We start from the raw sequence: 26,694 nt of genomic DNA on the forward strand, positions 1-26,694 counted from the left end.
TTAAAGTCAAAGTAAGTTGATTAAGGAAAAAAATCATATTTTTATTAAATGTATCGTATGACATTTAATATGACAGTAATAAATATTTGAAATATAGAAATATAATCGCCGATTTGAAGATATAATCCAATAATGATGAGTAAAAAAGCTATAAAAAATGAATTGCAATAGGTTTTCGTGATACTAAAATTATCACTAAAGACACTATTATTTTGATGACTGTGCTCACAAGTAATTCATGGTTATGAGACAATAGGCAACTGTGTCAAATAATTGATGAATGTGTATAAGTTAGTTGTCAGTTTTCTGATACTTTTAATTGACAATGACCAGATGAACATATAAGGCTTTTTTAATTTATCTTACCTGATTATCATCATGTCTATCACTAGTCAAAATATTTTGTCGTGCCAAAGCTAGATTCTGAGAGATGAAAATACAGCTATATACTGCTGAACATTGTCGTCAGCGCCTGCTTAGTGTAATCGATAACGATTTTGAAGCAGTAAAATGTAGATGTAGATCAGCCGAGTACCCATCTGTCATTGGTCTTTATGCCCCGTATCTCGGAACATCCTCTAGATGGTTGGGCAGGTACATGTAGTGTTGATTAGTGATGTTCCGGTTGTCGTTAGTCGGTGATAATCAGTTACTTTTTTGTGATTTGGGACAATTATCGATTAACGTGAATCTGTTCCGCAATGTTGACGAAAAATTTTTAACCACACCATAGGGAGTAGGGATTAAACGATGATCGAGTATAACCGAAAATTGATTGTTTTTAGGACGATAGTTCTACCATTACCACCAACTTCTGAGACCTTGACCACATCCGGAGGGATGTGTGTGTCACTTCATCTGGGAACTTTAGCTTCTTACCAAGGTCTACCAACATTTCCCAGTTCTTAGAATTATGTCAAATGCCAGTTCTTGTTGATTTTGCAGACATCTTCTCCCTTTCTTTAACAAAGTTGATAAAATATGGTTTTTGTTCTGGGCCAGAATCTCACGTTTAATTAAAATATGAATTCTAATAAAGGGAAGTCAAAGGTCAGGACCTGTGAAGTGTTCTTTTTTGTGTGAGTTAAATGTGAATGTTTATACATGTACATACATTTACAAAATAAATTCCATACAAAGTTTAGGTTAACAAAATTGTTGCCAAATTAAGATTTGTTTCTTATGTATACATGTACATACCACATACTGTAACATTCACTGCATTTTCCATTTTTATATACATGTATGAAATATATTACAACAAATATTTTTCTTTTCCCTTTCTGTATGAATAAGTAAATATTTGAATGAATACATGCATATTGTTATAATATCTTTCAAAATAATACTTATTTCTAGAATAAGTGTTATGCAAATTTATGTTCTGTTAAACAGTACATATTTATCAAGTATAAATAATTTTATAAGTTTTTTGCTGGTGACAAATGTAAATATTTGCTTCATCTGTGTGCATATTTCAGAAAAATATTGAAAAATGTCATCATCAGATGAAGAAGAAATACCAGATCTTGTTCCTGCTGGTGTCAAAGTTCCAATTACTATAATCACAGGATTTCTAGGTTTGTGACCTTCTGCCCTGGTAGTAAATTAAATTACAGTTTATGGTTTCTAATTTTACGTAAGAATGCACATCACTCATGTGCAGTAAAATATAAAATTTTAGCAATAGTTTGTGACTAGGTTGAGGTTTTAAGGTCCAGTGGTCAACAACAATATTTGTATACTTGAGTTTGTGCATTAATTTCCCACAGACTGGATTTTGAAATATTTCAGACCATGTATTACTATCTTTCTGTTAGGCATTATTAATAAGAAAATAAGAATCGTAGGACGATAAACTTTACTTGATACCAAAATACAGTTAACTAAGTTATTGTTTGTTCATGTCACGATTCAGAACTGTTTACTAATTAGGGAAGATAGTGTGTAAATGACCGGATAACTCAGTCGATAGAGAGGCAGTGCAGTATTTCGAGAGTCTCTGGTTTGAGTCTGTCAGTCTGCAAATTTTTGAGAAAAAAATCCAATCCTTTATAAATAAGTTTTTTAGTCAAATAGAAATTATTTAATATCCATCCTTTAGGTGCTGGGAAAACAACTTTATTAAATTATGTGCTATCAGAGCAACATGGGAAGAGAATTGCTGTCATCATGAACGAGTTTGGGGATGGTAAGTTTATGAGGAATTTTAGCTTTTTATAAAAGTCAGAAACCATAGTTCTTTTCTTACAAAAAAGATAAAACATAATTGAAAAAATCTGGTTTAAGTAATCAATGTGTTATACAGCAGTTGCCTTATTCCAGGCCAGTGTTCTCTAAGAACAGATCAGGATAATGATCCTGATTTTGTATTCATTGTTTTATATATTTGGATCAACTGTATAATGCCCATTTGTTATAAAATTGTAATAAATTTATTCTTAAATTTCATAACCATGCTTTTTCAAGTTCAATTTTATCAAGTTAATATTAAATATTTAATCTATGAGGATAAACAATGAAGTATATTTCAGGTTTTTTTTTAAATTTGATCCTATCCTGATCATTAAATCTTAATAGTGAACCGATGCATCCCTGGTTATTTTACATGCTTGGTGTAAAGCACCATTATAATGGTCCTCAGTTTTAAAGGGTTCATCCACAAGACCATTAGTATTCGTAGTTGTATAGCAGGGATCGAACCTGTGAGACCTAGATAACTAGTCCAGGTTGTTACCACTGAACTGAAATTTCTCTCTGATTGGCTATTACCATCAGCATTATTTCATATCTAGTCCATCAGATAAATTTTGTCATTATATCTGAAAATTGTGTCTATTACGGTGTAATTTAATGCTGTTAATTTCATGAATTTAAAAGTATTTGAAGTGGTTTTTTTCACTTACAGGTGATTCTATAGAGAAGTCAATGTCTGTAGGAACAGATGGGGAGAGATATGAAGAATGGCTAGAACTCAGGAATGGTTGTCTTTGTTGCTCTGTTAAGTAAGTGACTAGACGTTACATCTCAAATTATTGCAGGGGAAAAAAGCATAAAGAACATCTCAAATTAGTACAGGAAAGAGAAGCATAAAGAACATCTCAAATTATTTGCAGCGAAAAAAAGCATAAAGATTGAAGTGATGGCATGGGCGAGTGGTTAACATGTCAGACTAGTAATGTACGGATTGCTGACTGCATGGGTTCAAACCCTTGCAATCTGTTGTTTCCTTGAGCAAGAATCTTCACATTCAATGTTGACAACTGGTTGGTTCCAGGAACATATTCAAGAGTGTTTCAATAAGCTTATACATTGTAGCTTCCAACACAATTTAACTAAGATAGAGTATAAACTAAACTAAGCATAAAGATAAAGCCTATTAGATTTGGAAAGGCTGACTATATAATTCAGTTTTGGTCTGAATAGATACATACAAAAATGGACTAAATATTAGGTGTTTTATTAGGACAGATTAAAATGATCCATTAACAATGAGAAGTTAAGTAATGGAATCTTGATGGCATGCAAAAGTTGTTCCATTTTGGTTTGTCTACCAACCTTTTTTGAGCTGCAGACCCTAAACTTTTTATGGCTTTCTGATTTTTTCAGTACCATTTCTTTACAATATCTATGTGTATATTAAAAAAGACATTATCATATAAAAGTATATAATAAAACAGACATAACTTCCAGCCTATCCAATTTTTTATGACAGTTGACCAGTAAAAAATCTCTTTTTTTGTCAGACATGAAGACTTTCAAATACAAAAACTCATATTGTATTTCAGGGATAATGGGGTGAAGGCCATTGAGAATCTGATGACAAAGAAAGGAAAGTTTGATTATATTCTGTTAGAAACAACTGGCCTGGCAGATCCTGGTTAGTAATTTATTTACATTTGTCTTTACCCATTAATACCATTCTTGTGTAAGGAAAGTTAAATCTGTGTCAGTTTGTAACTTTGTTATAAATAACAAAATGAACAAACTAAAATTATGACATCTTATGATCTATGAAATAGTTATTTTGGTCCATATGAATTTGTTTTAATGATTTCTTAATTTGAAATTGCAGTTTTGCTACAAATTGGCTTTATGGAAGATAACTCTTGATAATTTTTATAACAGATGCATGGCGGTATTATCTCCCTTACACTTTTATTTACCAGGTCCAATAGCTTCTATATTCTGGCTAGATGAGGAGTTATGCAGTGATATATTCCTAGATGGTGTGTATAAAATTATCCTTACAAATTTGCCATATGTCTTAGTTTATGCACGAAATTCACAGAACATATTATTATTATTATATAAAAGAAATTGCACATGAAACATATAATAGTTGAAAAAGATTTTGTCCAATAGCTAAGCTTAAAGAGGCCTTTTACTCTCCTTGAATGATGTTATAAAAGTTATAATAATACTAAAATAAAAAAATAATAATAATAAAGATTTATTCTTTACATATAAATATTTATAATAAATAAAATGATTTGATATATTTTTTTTTTCAGGTATTATAACTATGATTGATGCTAAATATGCACCAAAGGTAATTTATTTATTACATTTCATGTATATACAATTTATTTTTTTCCAAAAGAAATGCCTGGCCTGGTGTGAAATAACCTTATTTAATATTGATAACTGTTAAAATTGTGGTGTTGTTTTCAAAGAATTTAATTTATAAAATTTTACTAAGCTTTATGTTAATTTCCTTCGGACCTTAGATTTTGTTCCTTAAATTCTATGAAAAAATTAATAATGGTTAAATTGCCATATACATGTATATTTTTTTATTATAATTTAGTACCTGGCAGAGAAGAAAGAGGATGGTTCGGTCAATGAATTTACAAGGTATTTTTAGACCAGTACATAATTTACCGTGTTTCCTTGAAGTCTTTACAATTAGAACATCTTCATTTGAAATTTGAATAAATAAACAATACACTATCTAAAATGTCAGACTTGGTTAAATTTGGTACAAATTCATTAGTGGAGCACATTGTCCTACTGACAGCTCTTTTTGTGTAGAGGTCATTTTGAATTCTTTATTTAGGTTTTAAGATATACATTTTAGGGTGTTTGGTTGTTCTGCCAAATTAGACTTTTGGACAGTTTCTTCTGGTACTTCCCTTTGTTGAAAAAAGGACCACAGCCTTTCGAAATGAAGTCTATTGTTTTCTTTTTTTTCTGTTACCATAGCTATTATATGGCCCCTGAACGTAATTTGTTGCTCCTACAAGTGAACTGTTCACAGTCAGATATTAGTGCTAAAGCCTGCACAGAATGTGAATGTTCTGATTGTTTTGTGTTTTACAGACAGGTGGCGCTAGCTGATGTGCTCATAGTAAATAAAACTGATCTCATCACAGCTGAAGAACTAGTCAATCTAAAAGACAGAATTAGGTAACATATTTTCAATTGATATTGTCACAGTTATGTGTTGAAATATTGTTCTTAATTAATATTGTTTAAACCATAAGATTAAACCATAACAGCAAACAAATGTGGTAGAGTTTGAAGTTGAGAATGGTCAAGCTAAAAGAGGTTTTGCGACTCCATAAAAATGGTATTGCAAGGCCGTGCATATATTTTCAAGTGACGTCATTTGCGTTACATAAACATAGCGTTAAGATGCGTTAAATGTAAGCGTTAAAGTACAGGCCTGTCAATGAAAAATGGTTCTTTTTACACGTCAAACGGTCATTATTTTTAGTTCATTATAGTTCATTACTGAATTTATTGAACTTGTTGAATAATTATGCTTGCCAATGGCTTGCATAATTTAGTTTTATTCAACTTGTGCAATAAATTAAACCTACACTCATTCAATATCCTCTTATTCCTCTACATTTGCCTATAGTTTGGCAATATTTTTGAATGTTGAAAAATAGTGTTAAGGAGCATCAGTCAATGTTATTGATGGTTTTGTTTGATATTTCAGATCTATTAACAAATTTGCAAGGTTTTTGGAAACTTCACATGCAAAGTAAGTTAAATAATTATCAGCATAAACAATTCCTTATATATGTTTATATGAATGAAGCTTAACAAGATTTTCAGCAATTTGATAATTTTTAGCTCCACTTTCCAAAGAAAAAAAAAGAGGAGCTATTGTCATGATTCTCACACCGACATCTGTGCTGGCATTTATTGATCTTTTCATTAAGGTCCATTTTCTTAGAAACTAATTTACTATTAAAGCTTTTCACTGCAAACTTTTTAGAAATGCTTATCTTTATAATAGGACCCCATTTCAAAAGGGCAAAAAAATCATAAATTCTTGTTGTCCTTATTTATCTCCAAATTTGATTAGAAACTTGGATCTAAATTATCATTCTTGACCGAGGTGATGTATTTAAATTATTTTCAGTACATAATTTTGACATGAAATACTTGTTCTGCTGTATTATCTTGCATGGGTACAAGTTGTTAGGCATGCCAGAAATTCAGGCTTTTTATACTCCTGTTATACACTCTTTTGCTTTATAAAACCAATAAAAAATAATGCTAAATTCAGGGTTTTCCGGTTTTCTGATATTTTTAACTTACACCCATGATCTTCTGTTTTACAATATATAGAGTAGGCTGTACTCAGAAAAGATACCATAACAGCTTGATCCAATAACATTGCATGTAGGAAACAGATATAGTTAAAGAATGTATTATTTTATGAATGATTTTTTTTTTTCAAAATCTAAATGCAAAAACTAAAAAGGAGTGTGAAAATGTGATGGATCTATGTCCTATCAAAACCTTAAAAATGAGACAGTGTCTGCCATTTCTAAACAGCCGTCTGCTGAGACTATTTTGCAAAACATTTCATAAACTTAAAACATTTTGTTACTATGGTTTCTCCCTTAAGATGTTATTTGCTTTCAGTGTCCATCTGTGTTTATGGATGTATCCTTTCCTTTATACTTTTAAAACATTATTTGCAGCCGTAGAAAAACTTCTTCCTTTTCAATATTAATCAAACATTTGACTCGTTAAGTGTTATTCGTGTCAATTCCAATAAGCGATGACAATAAAATAAAATATTTTTGCCCAAAATAACCTTGACGAAGGCGTACAAATGTGTCTAGCTTTAATAGTGGCGGCTCTAAAAGAGAAACTTTGTTGAAGAAGAAAAATTGTGACGTTATTTTACGGAAGTCTTTTAATACCATTTTTTTTTATGTACGGTTTCACTAGACGTCGTCATAGCTTTGCTTTAACTAAATAGATAAAAGTTTCTTGATCGTAATTGAAGATGAAATTTAAGCAATCTGCCGTGTATTTACTGAATTCCCATAATGCTTTTGTTAGGTTATTTGATTTTTTAAACATCTGTTTAATGAAAGGAAAGAATTCACAGTTTACGAGTTTACAAGTTTTGCAGTTTGGCGAGAAGTAATCACGGGGTCTGTTGTCTACACTAGGTGTATTGTTAATTCTATTACTTTTTGTTAATTATTTCAAAACAATCCCAGTTTGTCTGAGTTTGAATGCACGTTGTTAAATATTAATTACATCATTCACTTTCATACATTTAGTTAAAAGCCTTTTTTTCCCCAAGAAAATATGTTTTTACTTCCTGTTTTTTTTTTTTGTTTTTTTTTCAAAATCTCTTTTTTTTATGAATTGTTTGATTCCATTAACACTTAAAAGTTTTTCTTTAAACAAATGAAAGGACATGTTCATTTAAGTGCTGTAGATTAATTGTCTTAGTTAATAAATTAAAAATAAAAAGTTTAATCTATTTGTTTTTCTAAAATCACCAGCTTGTACTAGTGATATTTGTATCCATTATTTTGGTATCAATTAAAATCCTGTTAAATAAATTGACTCCAATTTTTTTTTTTTTTTTTTTTTTTTTTTTTTTGACAAGAAGGGACTGGAAATATTTTTTCTCTCAATATTTGTGTACAATTTGGTGTGGGTATGGACCAAAAACTTTTGTGCAAAATTTTATATAAATCTTCCACTTAGGTTTTTCCAGAACAATATATTTTATTTACTTTTTATTTACTCAATTGAGGCTAAAAATTGTGAGAATAAAAATAATAAAAAAGTAGATATTCATTTAATAGTTTTGAAATATTTTTCTATCTTTTTTTTTAAAATATTTTCCATTCTAAGTGCACTAGTGGTTCTAGTGGTTCTATGTAAGACTAAGAGTTTCAAACTATATATTTATAGACCTTTGGACCTCAGTGGAGTACCTTTATACATATGTAAATGCAAAAGTCTAAAATAAATCAGGGCCAGTCCATTCCAAAAGTATAGCATGGTTAACAGTAAAATAAAGTACGAGAGTACAAATTCTGCAAAAGGGCTGAATGGTGATTGAGGCATCCTTAGAATTTAAATCAGAGGACCTTACAATGTTTTTCAAAGAAATATTTCTAGCTATTGCTTCAGTCAGATTGTTGTTCCCGTTCCCATCCAGAAACTTTAATTTTAATGTCAGTCATTATTTTTTATTTCTTAATGGATATACCATTGTCTTCATATTTGGACACAACAACTTTATGGGCAAGACCTTCAAATGTTTAAATTTTTCTTGATTTTTGCTATAATGGCTATAACTTTGTTATTTATAAATTGAGTATGATGCATACTTGCAGACAACAATTCTTTGGACAAGCCCTTCAGTAAGACCACATTGATTATGACCTTTACCTTGAAGGTCAGATTAATTAATTTTGAATGATTTTTGCTATAATTGGCTATTACAAAAGAACACATAAGACAGAACCAACACGTTAAATTATTCTGATATGATTTTGGCCTTAAATTGACCTTGACTGTCATGGTGAAATTTTTTAAATTTCCTTAAATTGTCTCAACATTGTTATTTATTTTTGGATTTGATTCATGCTTGAACAAAAGAACACATATAACAAAACACATGCCAAAGTCGACTAGTTGAATTATTTTGATATGACTTTGGCCTTGACCCTCCAGGTCAAATTAGTGAAATTTGATTAAATTGTTTTTTTATGGATTTGATTTATTCTTGGACGTAAGAGCACTTATGACAAAGCTGACCTTGACCTTTGAATTATCTTGACCATCAAGGTCAAATATGAAGTTAAAATTTTTTTTTGATGTTACAAAAAATATGTTTTGTACGAGTAGTCTTTACTGAAATATTCTTCCTCTAATGTGTTTGACTTTAGAAATAAGAAAAAGTCAGCCTTGGTCCCCAGTAAACTGTGGCTCTTGTTTAATGATTCCCTTGATTGCTAGAAGTTCAAAATTGACTGATTGAGGTGATTATATAAATATTAAAGGATAAGATTTGCAGGTTATGGAGAAAGTATCACACTTAATTAAAGCAGGATCTTATTGTCTTAGCATACTGGTATTGTAAAACAATAGAACATGCAAAAAGCGTTAGCAAAAAGATGCGGAAAGCTATCATAAGAGCTTAGACAACTGAAACACTTGAGAAATAGATCACATTAATGCTATTGTAAACATTTTCTTGGCCAAGCGATATATCATTGTTAGTTGTTTCTGTTGTAGCATAATGAATATCGCAGAAACAGCGTCATATCTTTGATGTTAATCTCTGGCAGCCATTTTTTTTCTACGATGCTAGGCGCTGCCAAGAATGTAATCTTTATTGTTTCATCTTAGCAAATAATTGTTTTAATTTTATGCTATTAACATTTTTTCTAAACATGCCTCGTGTATGATGACAGAAAAAAAGATTTGTAGTGAAATACTAGATTTTTGATAGTGAGAGATATTCAGTATCACTTACTGTAGTGAGAGATATTCTGTATATCTTACCGTAGGTCATGTGATTTGAAGTTTTTGCCAGCATAAATTTACTGAAAACTTTTTTGGTTATAATAAAAATGAAAATATACCTTACTCATATTGATCATTTCTTATTTTGTCAACATGCTACAAGCTACATGCACATGAATAAATAGTGAAATATTCTAGCTATGATGTATAATTTAAAATTACATGTGCTTACAGCTTTATATGAAAATGATGTCATATTAAAAAAATGTCAAAAGGTAGCATTCAAAATGCTATTTTTTTAATTTCTTCTACATTATAGTAACTAGAAGTTTTTGATATTATGTAATGCAGCAGTCGAAAGAAAGTTATTTATCTTAGCAAGGACCTTCCATTTTCAGCATTCAGTCATGCATATCTTAAAATGAAATATGATTGGCTGTCATAATTTTCTTTCAAATTTGAAATTGACCAATGGTAGATCTTGTTAATTTGAAATTGACCAATGGTAGATCTTGTTACTTTAACATATCATAGTACTCAATACATTTATAATCTAGACACCAAAGTGTGGTCTGAAGGATGTGTACCAGTCTGTTACCTATAAAGTACATGTTTTTTTGCATTATTGTGATTGTTTTCATGAAGTGCCGAGTTGCCCATTTCACTTATCATAACAAGGAATTCATGATTAAATGAGCCTGGAGATAGACAAAAATCACAACAATAGAGCATATCTTATTAGTTGTGGAATTCTGCATACAACTTGGTCATGTCAATCAGTGCCCCACATATCTTTTTACTGTCTTGAGGTAGGAATCCAAAATTGTTTGTCTTTCCTGCACTTCAGAAATTGTTGTTGTAGTTGCTTTACAGTAAATCATTGTGTCATATATAATTTTGTCAGGCGCTCATGTTATCCGGTATGTTTGACAACTGGTAAATCACAGTGAAAATTGGATAATCATTTGCATTTTTGTGAAGAATTTTACATTTGTATAGTCGTTCAAGCATGACGCTTCATTTATAAATGGAAGCAAAAGCTGCTGGAAAGCTGTCAGAATGATAGCTTACAGTTTGAATGACTTCATCACTTGCTGTTGTATAATGCTTCAGATGTTTTGTTTAGTTTAACCCTTAACCAGCTGAATTGTAAACTGGATTTGCCCTTAATTTTTTTTGTGGAACAGTCCATTCCAAGTTTTAGGGATTTCAGTATCAAGATTCAAATATTGGGCTGTCATCCGTGTAATCTGACTAGGGCAAGGGAAAATCACTTTTGGTTCCTGCAGGTTGTAGTTTATAAGCTTGATTGTGGACCAAGTTCTTAGCACTTACATTAGTCCCTTTCAAGTTTGTAATATGAATTGTACTAAACTATTGTCATAAGAGAAAACCAAAGCCAAGATCACTCAATTATAGGAGTAAACTGAACCCAAGGTCACACAATCATAGGAGAAAAACAGGTCACAGAATCAAAGGAGAAAACCAGACCCCAGATCACACAATCATAGGAGAAAACAAAATCCAGATCATGTAATCATAGGAGAACACCAGACCCAGATCACACAATCAAGGAAAACTGGACCCAAAGTGACACAATATTAGAAAAAAAACAGACCCAGACCACACAGTCATATAAGAAAACTGAACCCAAGGTGACACAGTCATAGGAAAAAACAGATCTCAGAATCAAAGGAGGAAACTAGACCCAGATCACACAATCATAGGAAAAAAACTAAATCCAGATCATGCAAACCTAGGAGAAAACCAGACCCCAGATCACACAATCAAGGGAGATAACCAAATCCAAATCACGCAATCATATGAGAAAACAAGACCCAGATCACACAATCGTAGGAGAAAATTAAATTTAAATCATGCAATAATAGGAGGAAACCAGACCTAGATCACATAATCATAGGAGAAAACCAAATCCAGATCACAAAATTGTAGAAGAAAACCAGACCCAGATCACACAACCGTAGGAGAAAACCAAATCCAGATCATGCAATCATATGAGAAAACCAGACCCAGATCACACAATAGTAGGAGAAAACCAAATCCAGATCACACAATCGTAGGAGAAAACCAGACCCCAGATCACACATTCATAGGAGAAAACCAGACCCAGATCACACAATCATAGGAGGAAACCAGACCCTGGATCACTCAATCATTGGAGAAAACTGGACCCCTGATCACACATTCATAGAAGAAAACTTGACCAAACCAAACACAATTACTTGATTGGTATGCAAACACTGTCATAGGAGAAAACGAGACCCCAAGGTCACGCAGTCATCCTCAGACGCAGTCATCCTCAGACACATTGCTACAGATTAACATTTTATGAATTAAAAGAAAAAAGATATTTACTTCTAGTAAAACTTCAAGAGATTGAAAATTGTATACATGTATTAAAATTATTTCTGTTAATGATGTCAATGTTATATTTAACTGTATAATATTGATAGTGTAAGTTACAATTTTTCATATTTTTGCATGCATATAAAATTTATTGAAATGACAAATTGTAATTATACATGTATAATAGTAAACTCATATACAATGTAATTATAATATTTTATATACATATGATGAAGAAATGTGATAAAGAATCTTTTGATGTTTAAGATAATGGTACTGTTTCTTTCATTTTAACAAATTAAAAGACAATAAGAGCACAAGTCCAGCACACCTTGTATGCATTTATAAATGCATTAGATTAGGTTTAAAAATCAAAGAAAAATTCAGACATACATAAATAATTACAGTCCATAATCTCAGCATCTAAATCATTGTTAAATGGAAAACAAATCAAAATTTTGCTATTATTTGAGTAATTGCCTGCAAATTGCTTGTGCAAAGACCTATGTGCAAGCAACCCTGTTTAAATACTTTCCCAACGTGCCTGGCAATTCACTTACAGAAACAATTAAGATATTCTTACTAGTTGAAACATGGGGCAAACGGCAAACATCATCCTGTCAGAAGTCCCGAGCATTTTGGAAACATACAAAAACTATTGATTCTAACAGAGAAAATGTTTTCAAGAGTTTTGACCCGCGTAAAAACACGATGGGTCTTTGATGAAAGGTAATGATCTAGAAAATTGCCTGCTTCGTGTACCAACATAGATAATGTACTTGTAAATGTTTTTTCTCCGTTTTTTTTACGGTTTTTGCGTATTTTACGGAGAAATTCATTGAAGTTACAAAGCTAGTGATGATAGTTGAATGCTGTTGGTAATTTTTCTTTTTAAATGACTTTTTAAGAAAAATTTTAAGGGTTTGTGGTAAAATCAACAAAATGCAGTGTTTTCTCTATCTTTCTTATTAATTTTTTATACATTTTCCAACATATTTTTCTGTATTTTTTTTTTTTTTAATGAAGGAGTATTTGAACTTCCAACGTTTGTTGAAATACATTCGAGGAATGTTACTTTCAGTAAAATCTTCATTTCATGGATGATTTCATTTCCAAAAATTTTTTTTTTTCATTTTCATAGATTTTTACATTTAAAGAATTCAGATTTTCTCAATTTATCTTTTAGTATTTAAGTAATAAAATCAGATTTTGTAGAACAAAGAAGAATCATTTGTATTTTAAATGATAGATTCTATGGTGATTTTGAATATGTTATATTGCATTGATTTTTGTAACATTGAGCTGTAATAAAGCTATTAAAATCATGTTTTCTTGGTGCAAATCTATTGCTATGCTACATTAATGATGCAGAAATGATTATGTTTGTTTGTTTCTTCCTCAGATTCTTACAAATTCTTTGTCGTATGTTGGTGGATGGTCCACCTAGCTAGCTTTCCTTGATGACAAACCAGTAATAACCAATATCTCCACAATAAATGAGTGACTGATTTCTAATCCAAAATGATATATACTAGTATACCATTAGACTCAATGTCCAAGATAATTTGTCACAGAAAAAATTAGCCTTACCCAAGGATCAAGCCAGTGACTACAGGATTATAAATCCAATGCTCTCCCTATTGGGCCAAGGTTTATCATAATGTAATATGATAATTGTTCAAGATAGATTGGATAAATCATTACTTGATATACTGAAATTCTGAAATTTGTTACTTTAGTATATTTATTTTGTTATTTAGATTAATTATTTATTTTTTACGTAGATGAGCTGGGCCAATTTAAAACAGAAAGATACATGTACATTGTATGTAATAAATGATTTTAAAAAAAACAACTTACAAATAAATTGAATATCTTATTCTTGTGGTATTCTTAGTCGGATTTGAGTTAAAGTGTTGTGTTAAATATCGACCTCAGCAGGCTGATCTTGGTCTGCACTGGTCACATGATAGGACTATAGGTTAATCAAATATTGCAATAAAAAAATACAGACTTAACAAAATGGTTGTGTCATGTTGAAATTTACAAGGAAAAAAATTTATTTTAACAAAACAGATTTCTGTTATTTCATGTCGTATAAACACAGTAATTAAATGTCAGCTCTGTAAAAATGAACATTTTTTTTCTTTCATTCATGAAATTCTTGAAGCTTGAGGCCGATATAAACGCAGTGACATGTTTGCATAGCTTCATAAAAATGATGGAATGGAAAGTTTGTTCAATGTTGTCACGGTAACAAAAAACCGGTAATTTCCAGACACTTGTTAGAAGCCTTTAGAAAGCATTTCCCAGAAAATTTGATGTCATCAGATTTGACTCATTACCTATCAAATGGACGGCACCATTTTTGATATGTAACGGTTTTGTGAAATTTCAATTTATAATACATGCACATTTTTTCATTTTTTGCACTGCAGAGAATTTCACCTATTCAAAAAATAATTATGAAGTCGTAAAAAAATTGTTTAAAATGAGACAGGTGGTTTTTCTTTGTTTCCTCATGGGAATGGTGCACCCCTCAAAAAATGGTGTCAGTTTTTTTTCATGATGCAAAGTTTATATTTTTCAGATGTTGACTGTACATGTATTTTTCACGAGCTGTTCTTATTAAGAAAATTGTATAAATTGAATATCTTGATATCGTATGGAAAAAGGATACAAAGTTGATGTAATCTGATAAAGTTTGTTTAAACAAATTTATCCGGAAAAAAAAAAAATTATGAAAAAAAAGAAATAAAAAAAACTCAAACAAACAAGAAACGTACAACAAATTCACATATTGGTATGCTTGTCATAATCGTTATTGATTGTTAAGCAGTATCATGTAGATATATATTTTGATGGAAATAAAACATTCTACATTCTACATCGGTTCTTATTTTTTTCAGGACAAATCTTGATGACATTTTAGATCTGAATGCATATGGTGACCTTACAACAGACAGGTATATTTCTTTCTGACATTCTCTAAAATTTCATGTGCAATTTAATACAGTTATCTTCAAATTACAATACTTTTATTTGTACAGAAGAAAAGTTACAGACACAAAATATTAAGCATATTTATTAAAAGGTTAACAAATGTTACCCATGTTTTATTTTAAAACTACCTAAAATATAAAAAGACTGCCCCACTCTTTTTATCAATTTGATGTTACCGATAAATTCTGAAAGCTTATAATATATAAATTTCCTTGGGTTATGTGGGCTATTTATTTATTTTTTCTGCTTAATAAAATATAAAATTGAGAATAATTTACGGCAAAATGTTACGTTAGTTTTACTTACACTCAAGTGAGCATTATGTGAATTAAGGATGCTAAAATTTTAATATGAACTAGTCCAGCTTCTATTTACGGAACTGTCCATTATCAATATATGAGGTATCAGGATGAATATTTTAGGTTACTCAACCAATAGTCAGACTATATGGATGACTCTATACTAGTAGCAGATGCTAATCACTGGTAAATTTTAAAAGTTATAATATTTATATATACATATTATTTCAGTTTGGAAAGTACATTTATAGACAGGGGTTATAGAATAACTGACACACATATGATAGATAAGGTAAGTCTGATTGTTATCGGAAACTAATTTTAAAAAAATATTCCTGATATTTCATTTCTTATTACAGCTTTCAATATTCCTTTGCCCAGGATTTTTCATGCAATTTTATTTTATAAGCATATTTAAGTTATTTTTAACTTTATTGTGTCATCATCAGTTTTATTACTATAATGGCGAGCTATTTATAGCTACTTTAACTGCTGTTCGCTGAATCAGTCAGTTTTTCTTATTATAAATATTCTTATGGCAAACACATTAATTATTTTATATACATTTGAAAGGTCATTATGTAAGTTTTATTCTTTAAAAGATTTTTTTGTCATTACTTAATATTTTCAGATATTTTATTAAATGCACAAGCAAAAGTTATTATTCTTCAATTATGATACCATATTTTTTTTTCCACCTCTCTCAGATAAACATCAGTTCTAGCTCATTTATTATTTTACTTGCATAAAACTGTTTCATGGGACTTTAATGGTTGTGAAAATTGACTTGTACTGACTGATAAGCCCCCTGGCTTGACAGGATAATTGCCCAATTTGCTTGCCTTTCTCATATTTTCAAAACATATAAATTCTGGTCATTTTTCATTCCCGCCTCTCAAAACAGATTTACGACCCAGAGAGTCTACGCTAATACCTCAGACAACGGCTGAATTGGAATAACAGTTTTCATAACAACTATAAACTTAGGCAAAATATGCACAAACAGTCTGTTTTTATGAGTTTGGGCAATAAATTTGCCATGGTAAATAATAATTGTGATGTTTTAAATGTAGTGTAAACTGTAAATGTTCCTAGGCCATACACTAGCTAGTGAAAGATTTACACAAATGCACTATGAATGTAGACTAATTGAGGGAGGAAAAAATAACACACAGAAAACTTCTGGAAAAAAAAATTTGTGACTTCTATTCTGTGGAGACTAAGTAAATCTTTAGAAATTATATTTTTTGTTATTTTGACTGATTTCTCTAGGTTTCTGTAGCTTTGTTAAACTTCTCACATCTATAGCAAAGACTAGCTCAAAAAACTTTTGATGCTGAAATAAAAAAAAAATCCATTTTTTTCTTAAATATTATTTAAACTCTTCATTGGTTTTTTAAACTAATAAAGTCTTTTAAAAAAAAATCAAATAAAAATCAAATGAAAAATTAATATGACTTGTATTTTTTTTTAGTTAATATTTTAACTTTGAATTGAAAAGAATATTTTAACTTTGCACTGAAAAATCAGAATTAGTAAGCAAACTGTTCTCTCCCTAAAAGTAATTAATAGAAATAATATTCTAAGATATTAACTCTTAGCCTGCTAGTTGCAACATATTCTACCTATGCTACCAGTGCTGACCATGATCAGCCTGTACACCTGTGCTGTCCATTTATGGTCTGCACTGTTTGCTATGCATACAGTACATATTATTTTGAAATTTTCCTAGAAAAGAATGAATGGTTTTGCCCAAATTTAAAGATGGACAAGTCCATTTAAGATATTAAGGGTGATAAGTGTTAGTAAAGTTCAAAAAACATAATGTTATAGAGTTCGAGTAAAGTCAAAATTTTTATCACACACCCGTACAGCTTTTACGACTCCGGTAAAATGGTATTACACAGCCGTGCATATATTTTGATGGTATATAAACATAGTGTTAAGACACGTTAAATGTTAGCATTATGCTATGAAAAATGGGTCTTTCACTTCCAACGGTCTTTAGTTTTGGTATGTGATAAATAAAATATTAAATTCGTGTAAGTTTAATGATAAAGTTATTGAACTCTTTAAATAAAATATTTTTATGTTTGCAAGAGGCTTGCATAACATGATTTTATTCAACTCGTTCAATAAATTCAGTTAAAATCTTACACTAATTCAATATATAATTCATGAAGGAAATAAAATTCAAAGCTTATATTTTTCAGATGTTGAGTGTACATGTATTTTTCATGAGTTGTTCATATTAAGAAAATTGTATCAATTAACCATCTTGATTTCAAATGGAAAAGGAAACAAAGTTGTCCTAATTTGATAAAGTTTGTTCAAACAAATTTATTCGAAAAAAAAAAATTGAAAAAAGACTCCCCCCTCCCCCATAAAAAAAAAGATAAATAAATACAATGTAAATAATTAAATAAAAAAAAATAAATAAATAAAAAAAAATAAATAAATAAAGAAAACAAAAAAACATGAAAAAGAACAACTAAGTCACAAAAGCTTTAAGATTATAGTGTTGTTGCTTAACCCATTACTTCATGAGCATTTTGTGAAAAATGGCTGTTTTCATTGAAAAGTCTCCCGTTACAAGTTCAAATTGCTATAATACTATAAAAACTGCTTCAACACTAATCAAACTTGGCACAAATGTTGACTGGACCATTGCACTTGCAACAACATGCTCAGGCTTAAATTTTCTGTTACCATGGCAACGAGGGGACATCTCAAAATTGCCAAAAATCACTATTTTGCGTTGATTTTTTCCATCAAAATTGATTTCAAAGTGCTGCACTTTCTCAATGGATTGAGATAGAGTCAAATGCTTTTCAGCGTTGGTTACACGTTACCTTATGATCAATCTGGGGTCATTTACAGCCTCTCCCAAGTCCAAAATTTTTTCATTTGATTCTATATATTTAATGTTAATATTATTTAAATGTAGAATAATAATACATTTAACTTCACAAAAAAATTATTTTACTGTACTGGTTGGAGAGATGACCTTGACACAGAGATACCCCTTGCATTAATGTAAAATGGCTTTATACTTACATTTGTTAATTGAATATATTGTTTGAAAGACTGTCCCCTAATAAAGAACATAATAAAATTCTAAACTCTGGCAGCTAAAGCTACCATTTTATCTTCAAATTTCTACAAAAATCTAAGTAAATTACCTGTTTTGATAGGCTGCCTTGACAGGAAAGATTATATTAGTTCATCATTGGTTAAGCTATATCCGACAAATTTTACAAATTTACAATATAACATTGATTTCAAGCAAAAAAAAGAGAAGACTATTACAGATAAAGGTTTTGAATATTAAACTAAAATTTGAATATTGTTAAATATGATTGAAAGAATTATGTGAACATTAAAAAATTGCTAAAAATATAATATTGCTAACATGCTTCTTACTATTCTCTTATCAAAGAAATAGGGAGATCAACAAAGCACTCAATATTGATATCTACATGTATATCATAATTATAAAATGGATCAAAATATTTGTTCAAATAAAATGGAAAATTGAATTACAAATTCTGGTTTTCTTTTTTCAGTTTTAAAAGCTTATGATTATAATAGTAGTAATGTTTTCAGAAACTATGAGACCGGTAATAAAAAAAATAACTTTCTGTTTTCATAACTTTACAGTCAGTGACCACTCTTACATTGGAGCAAGAAGGTAACGTAGATAAAGACAAACTAGATAGATTCCTTCAAACATTACTCTGGGAAAAATCAGTGCTTAACACACACGGTGAAGCCATGGAATTATACAGAATAAAGGTACATTTTTTTTATACCCGGGCCTTTAATCTTCTGTTGGTTTTACATGTATATGCACACACTCAAATTATTCTTATTGTACAGTTTATATTGCCTCTGTAACCCAGTGGTTACCTACCATTGCTGACTTTGAATTCACTTGCCTCTCACTATCTATGAATTTGAATTTTGTCAGGGTCTTTGTATTGTTTTATTAGAGGAAGCTATCTAGCTAGCCTAAGGATGGTTGATAATTTTACATAGGTGCCAAATTGGGCCAGAAGTAATGTACTGAGGGACGCCTGAAGTCTTCCTTCACAAGTAAAGATGACCTATACAATTTGATCAAAAATAATTAAATAGATGACATAACAAACATCTACCTGTTTGTTTAATGGCATGTTTTTGTGTGTATAAAAATTGCATATATATGTTTTTACGCATAAACATGTTTGACATTATGCTTCAGGCTCCATACTTCAACAGTATGACTGAATGGAATGATAAATAATGTGTTGTTTTCATAACTTTACAGTTAACAACAGTGGCTCTCAAATTATTTTATTCGTCTAGCAATTATGATCAATGCGGTGTCATTGTCATGCAAAAAACTTAATTGCATACCATTTATGATTATTCCAAAATTTCAAAAGGTATCAACATGAAACTTGGAATACGTGCTTATCATGACAAGGTGCCGTTGGTTGACTGGGCATTATTCTGAAAGAAATATTTTTGGTTTTATACCCCTTTTTAACTTTTTTTTTAAACAGACGAGTGTTAACACCACGTGTGGTGGTCTTGTATTCATAGGAATTGTATAATTAAAACTGGTAGTTATGGTAACAGAAAAATGATTCTATTTATCTTACTGTATTTCAGGGGGTATTATCAGTGGTGAATACTGAACAAAGATGTGTTGTGCAAGCCGTCCATGAATTGTATGATTCCCACCCAACTACCTCTTGGCAACCTGATGAAAAAAGAATTAATATATTGGTATTTATAGGTAAGTCTTCATACTTTTCAGACAGCCTTTTTAAAGAGCCCAATGAGTAAATGGTTTAAAATTTTGTTTCATTTCTATCTTTGGGTTGATAAATCAAGTTAGAAAATCATATACATTATACATGTAGTTAGCCAGAGAAGTAGCCTTATCACAATTATATTCATACAGAATTAGCTCCCTTTGATTTTCAAGAATTAATTGTTTCTATTTTTCATTTTTTTGGATTTGGAACTTTCCATTGTTAGTTTAGACTTTAGAGTATTTTATAAATCAGTAAATTTGAAAATTGGTAAGCTAACAGTATAGTGTTTTGTCAGATTAAATATACATAGATGATAAAATCTCATGAACAGAGCTTCAGCTTGTCAGTCAGTCTTTTTTCATTGAGTTTTAATTTACGATAAATTTAAAGCCATTTTATGTCCTTAAAACTTGAAACAAATACAATATGAAGTAACAATATTGAATATATATCATATACTTTAAATGATAACATGTTATCCAAGCACTTAGCACATACCATAATCACAAAAGCATGCATTGTTCGGATGATCACACCTTAACTTGTTCCATATTTTGTTTTACAAGAACTTTGTTGAAAGAAAGCAGATAATTTGTGCAGTTGTGATTAGGAAATGATAGGGATAAAAAACATTGTTGTATAATCAGTATCAGGAAAACTAGTATTATGCAGTTATTTTTCCTCCAGAAAACTGTTTGTTTCATCACCTAGGCTTCATACTTGCCGTCTGCTTTTCTTGTTACTTTTCCGCTGGTTATAAGCAGTGTCGATTACCTTTGACTTTATCTGGTTTGAATTATTGTTAAATTTATAAAAAAAACCCAGATTACCTGCAAAGGAAGTTTTAATTTTATGAACAGATTACCTGCAAAGGAAGTTTTAAGTTTAATAATAGATAACCTGCAAAGGAAGTTTTAATTATATTAACAGATTACCTGCAAAGGAAGTTTTAAGTTCAATATACATTTATTGTCTTGTTATAACAAAGACAATAAAATTATTACAAGCTATATTGTTGTACATCATTGAAAAACAAGATTGCATTTGAGAAAAATGCTATGCCACCGCATTAATACAACACTAAATAGTAGTGTAGGAACAGATTTATTTTGTTTCTATACAATTGAAGATTGTCATAATGCATAGATCCCTGACCTATCTAATTCTTATTAGACATTTGCGGTTTATAATGAGGAACGGGGATTGAGGATCGAGGACAAGTTATATAAAGGGATTATCTCAAAATAATCTAACGTTTTATAATAAACACGGTTTCTAAGTAACGGATAACACGGGCATTGTAAACGATAATTTGTGTTTGAATTACGTGATCTTGTCCTGAATAACATTATTCCTGTGGCTCTACTTGAGGTGAGATGTCCCATCAATAGCCCTGACTGCCATATGTACTCGCATTTGTTTAATGAGTATTTCAAATAAAAAACATGGAATTAAAGCCCGGATCACGTCTTTCACTGACGATACACTTATACTTTAACGTTAAGTTGAAGAACTTGTATCTATGTGTGCATTTGAAATTCATTTTTGCCAATTCAGTGAAAATCGTGGTGGGATTTTAAGCAAGCAAAAATTCCTACCGAAATAAATGAACCAGATATTTAGTAAGTATGATTAGAAGAAACGATGAAACTACAAAAGTATTTACATCATAAATCAGTTACCCTAAATCTGCACCATTCTTAATATATTTTGACATCGTGTAAAAAATAGCTTTTAATGCCTTGGTAAATTGCAATAAAATTCATCATTGTCTATTTTACTGACGCATTATGCTGATGTATTTTTAATATCTATATAATTTATATCCTCCATAAGCCTTTTAATAGACAGTCTTCTTCGACTGAAGAAGGTTATAAGTTCAAGCCACGTGATACCAAATACATGAAAAATGGTACTGACAGCTCCTGGTTTGGCGCTCAGAATTGAAACAGCAGTGATTAATGTTTAAGATATCGAATTTGATGTGGGAAATAAGATTGCGCACTGTCAAGAGAACCTCTTTAGATCCTACAATAGACGCACTATCAGTATATGACTAAAAAAAGTGTTGAAATATCTAAAAAAACTGATCATTCGGAAGCATTAAAAACAGCAAAAGAAATCATGAAATCGAAGACTCGGATTGATTGGGTTGATGGATAATAAAAAGTGAAACAACCCTTACTCCCCTAGCACCGGCTTAAGAGGTACTCAAATCTCAACACTTAAAAGTGCTGGACTCAATTATCTTAAAAGAGCAGAAAAATATAGCAACACTGAAGTGAAGTACGGAGCACATTTTACGACTGCCACACTGTACTGGACACCTGCTGCTTTGATGTATAACTCCGATTCAGTAATTCACTCCATTTCAATTTCACATTTCAATATTTTCAAAATATTGCCAGCGCTTTAGGCCGTACAAAGTCTTGAAAGATGTCTTTTGAGTGTTGGATTTAGTGCCGAAATAAAACACATTTAGGTGCAGTCCCTATGGAAAGACCGGGCATCTAAACTAAGGGCAAGCTTAAGCGGCTCACATGCAGCAGTCATTGATAAGTCAAGCTCCGATAAATCTTAACAGATGTACAAATGAGGGCCAACATGGACAGCTGACCAGCAGTTTCGCGAGACAACTCGAACCCGGATCAGTCCCACGTAAACTGCACAATCGAGGCCGTTGTCAAGACGTCAAGATATCCGTGCTCAAGCTGTAAAACGTTTTGACATCATCAAAGGACGAAACTATTGATGCACGTCAGTGCACTAAACAAAACAACCGTCAACGCAAACGACCACTGGCTGAGCTTATGAGAAAAGTTCTGAATTTATCTAGCTTCAGTTCCTCTTGCAATTACTAAAATGAAAATAAAAATGTTAGGAAAGAAACACAGTAAGATATCCTGGCTTTATTTCAAGTGTTCATATTATGTGTTGAGATGACCCCTCAATATTAACGTAACTGTTCCTCGATAATCGTTCCCGACATAATGTCGCAAATGTCTAATATCAGATTAGTGGTTAAATCTATTGTTAATCCAATAAAAGATCAGAGTAGGAATATATCAATGCACTTGAGTCTAGTGAATTTGGTGGTGAAGGTCATATTTCACACAGCCAAATTTCATGACTACATGAAAGGACAAAACAGTAAGACACTTTGTCAAAATCTAGGTGAGCTGATATCAAAGTTCACTTTACATCTTAATCTGTGCACATGGTTCAAATTTCATTGCTGTACATCAAAGGACAAGAAAGTAGGTCACATCATCAAAATCTAGGTCACCTGACATCAAAGTTCAATTTTACAACTACAACTGTGCACATGGTCAAAACTTCATTGCTGTACATCAAAGGACAAGAAAGTACGTCACTGTCCCTTGTGCAAGGCAAAATTTTGACCCAAGGGTTTAATTCAAAACAATCTTGATACAGGTCCGCCAAACAACATTTCAAGTCAAATATCTAAGCTGTAGCTTTCTCCCATTCAGAAAACATTTGTTTTATTTTCTGATTTTACCATGTGTACATAATGAGAATCACTGCCCCCAGGCAGGGCCAATTTTGACCCCAGGGCTATAATTTGAACAATCTTGCTAGAGGTTCACTTCGCAAAGTCTCATGCCATATATTTAACCTCTAGCCTTTGTCAATTCAGAGAAGATTTTTCAAGTTTTTACTTTATACATATAAGGAAAACTATCGCCTCTGGGGCAGGGCAATTTTAACACTAGGGGCATAATTAAAACAACTTTAGTAGAGGATCCATAGATGATATTATATACCAAATATCAAAGCTCTAAGCCTTGTACGTTCAGACAAGAAGAGTTTTTACTAAATGTACATAGTGAAAATCAATGACCCCTGGGGGTGGGGCCAATTTTGACCCCAGGGCTATAATTTGTACAATCTTGCTAGAGATTCACTACACAATGTTTCATGCAAAATATCTTAACTCTAGCCATTGTAAATTTAGAGAAGCTGACTTTTTAAGTTTTTACTATATACATATAAGGAAAACCTATGGCCCCAGGGCAGGGCTAATTTTGACATTAGAGGCAAAATTTTTACAACTTTGGTAGAGTAACCATAGATGATATCATTAACAAATATTAAAGCTCTAAGCCTTGTACCTTCAGACAATAAGATTTTTTGATTTTTACTATATGTATATATTGAAAATCAATGGTCCCCAGGGCAGGGGCAATTTTGACCCCAGGGCTGTAATTTGAACAATCTTGATAGAGGTTCACGACACAATGTTTCATGCTAAATATCTAAGCTTTAGCATTTGTCAATTGCTAGAAGAATTTTTTTTAAAGTTTTTACTATAAGTTTTTACTATATACATATGAGGAAAACCAGTGACCCCCGGGGCAGGGCCGATTTTGACCCCAGGGCTATAATTTGAACAATCTGGGTAGAGGTCTACCAGATAATGCCTTATGCAAAATATCTAAGCTCTAGGCCTTTACAAGATGGTATTTTAAGTTCTTACTATATGTACATATAGTGAAAATCAATGACCCCCAGGGCGGGGCCGATTTTGACCCCAGGGCTATTCTAAGCTCTCGGCCTTTTGGGTCTTTACAAGAAGGTATTTTATGTTTTTACTATATGTACATATAGTGAAAATCAATGACCACCGGGGCGGGGCTGATTTTGACCCCAGGGCTATAATTTGAACACTCTTGGTAGAGGTCTACCAGACAATGCCTTATGCAAAATATCTAAGCTCTAGGCCTTTTGGGTCTTTACAAGAAGATTTTTTAAATTTATTCTTATAATTCCTTTTGGTTGCAATGGCAACCAGATTTCTGAATGGAATGAAATTCTTTGAACAACTTTGGAAGCCCTTCACCTAAGGATCAATCAATCCTGCCAAGTTTGGTTGAAATTGGACTAGTGGTTTTTCACAAGAAGATTTTTTAAGTTCACTATATAATCTATATAACACACACACACACAAACAAACAAACACACACACACACACAGGTGAATCGCTATATGCCACCGCATCACAGATGCTGCGGTGGTATAAAAAAGAGGGCCTGGGATTCCTTACTGACATATCTTTTGTTATAGATATTCTACACACATTGTGTAAATATACTGAACACCAACCTACTTCACTTTTACTTGTTTTTGGAAAGTATACATTTTATAGGAATTTTATAGAGTTCCACAACTAATTTTCAAAACTTATTTGATCGAGGACGTGCCTGATTACATGGCCAAGGACCTGCTTTCACATAGCTATGGATGTTTTTCATATTGCAGTTATTATCCCCCTTGGTCAACATATATATGTAGTTATTCTCAAAGAAAGTCATTGTAATAAACAAATATTAATGAAGTTTTTTTTTATTATTTGTTGTTGTTGTTTTTTTTTCAGGAAGAAATTTGGACAGAGAAGTCTTAGAGAAGGAGTTTATACAATGTGTGTGCAATAACACATGAAACGACATGTGCACAACTTTCTTTTAAAATTATTTATAACTGTTTAATTGTCCTTTGTCATTATCAATAAATGAGTGTAAATACAGATTTTTGTTGTTGTATTCCTTGATTCCCTGACATAATTTTACTGATTTTAAAAGTATACAAGTCTTAATTTTATTCTAACAAATAAATATTTTATAATACAAAGTAGTTTATTTTCAAATGTAGAAATAGTATTGTTTATTTTCAATAAGTTTTTTTATTTGGAAATCATAAAGAAGCCATTGTCCTTTACACCATACATGTACTTATGTACATGTATATATATTTACTGAACAATTATAATGCGGTGTAGAGCCAGGCTATCAAGCAAATATCGTAGACTGTTAGCTTAATGTGACATTATGCTCATTTGTTCGCTGTCACATTGAGTTAAATTAGTAATATAATTCAAAAGATTGGCAATTATTATGCTGATAGAACAATAATTGATAATGAAAATTGTTTATGATACAATATATAAACTACATAAATTATAATTGAGCCGCGTCATGACAAAACCAACGTAATTGCGTTTGCGACCAGCATGGATCCAGACCAATCTGCGCAGTCTGATCAGGATCCATGCTGTTTGCTTACAAACCCTATTACAAGTAGAGAAACTGATAGCGAACAGCATGGATCCTGATCAGACTGCGCGGAGGCGCAGGCTGGTCTTGATCCATGCTGGTCGCAAACCCACTATGTTGGTTTTGTCGTGACGTGGCTCAATAAAGACTGTCCCATTCTTTTTAAAGACTAGAGCGTGACTGATACATTCTGCACGATATGGACATTTCCGTGGGTCACAAGAATAATTGGTTATTCTTTCATTGTAAAATATAAAATTAAACAAAATTATGGCTTTACCTGTTCACTTACTATTTACACTTGGATGAGCATAATGTCACTTTAAAGATTTTCAATTTTGACCCTGATATAATTAGATAAACAACTTGTGTTTGATATCAAGTACTGAGGTTCAAAATCCT

General features: G+C 31.2%; 1 protein-coding gene across 1 annotated transcript; it reads left to right on the forward strand.

Moving 5' to 3' along the window:
- Positions 1–1,453: 1,453 nt before the first annotated feature.
- Positions 1,454–25,768, forward strand: LOC132741629 (zinc-regulated GTPase metalloprotein activator 1B-like). Its single transcript, XM_060729838.1, has 14 exons — positions 1,454–1,580; positions 2,105–2,191; positions 2,909–3,005; positions 3,789–3,880; positions 4,170–4,229; positions 4,515–4,552; positions 4,811–4,857; positions 5,323–5,409; positions 5,948–5,992; positions 15,024–15,080; positions 15,648–15,708; positions 19,077–19,211; positions 20,073–20,199; positions 25,617–25,768. Exons 1-14 carry the CDS (start codon positions 1,496–1,498, stop codon positions 25,679–25,681), a joined length of 1,083 nt encoding a protein of 360 aa, XP_060585821.1. The 5' UTR covers positions 1,454–1,495; the 3' UTR covers positions 25,682–25,768.
- The last annotated feature ends 926 nt before the right edge of the window (positions 25,769–26,694 follow it).

The sequence above is a fragment of the Ruditapes philippinarum genome, unplaced genomic scaffold, assembly GCF_026571515.1.
Source record: "Ruditapes philippinarum isolate M1 unplaced genomic scaffold, ASM2657151v2 ctg592_1_1_1_1, whole genome shotgun sequence".
NCBI classification, from domain to species: Eukaryota; Metazoa; Mollusca; class Bivalvia; order Venerida; family Veneridae; genus Ruditapes; species Ruditapes philippinarum.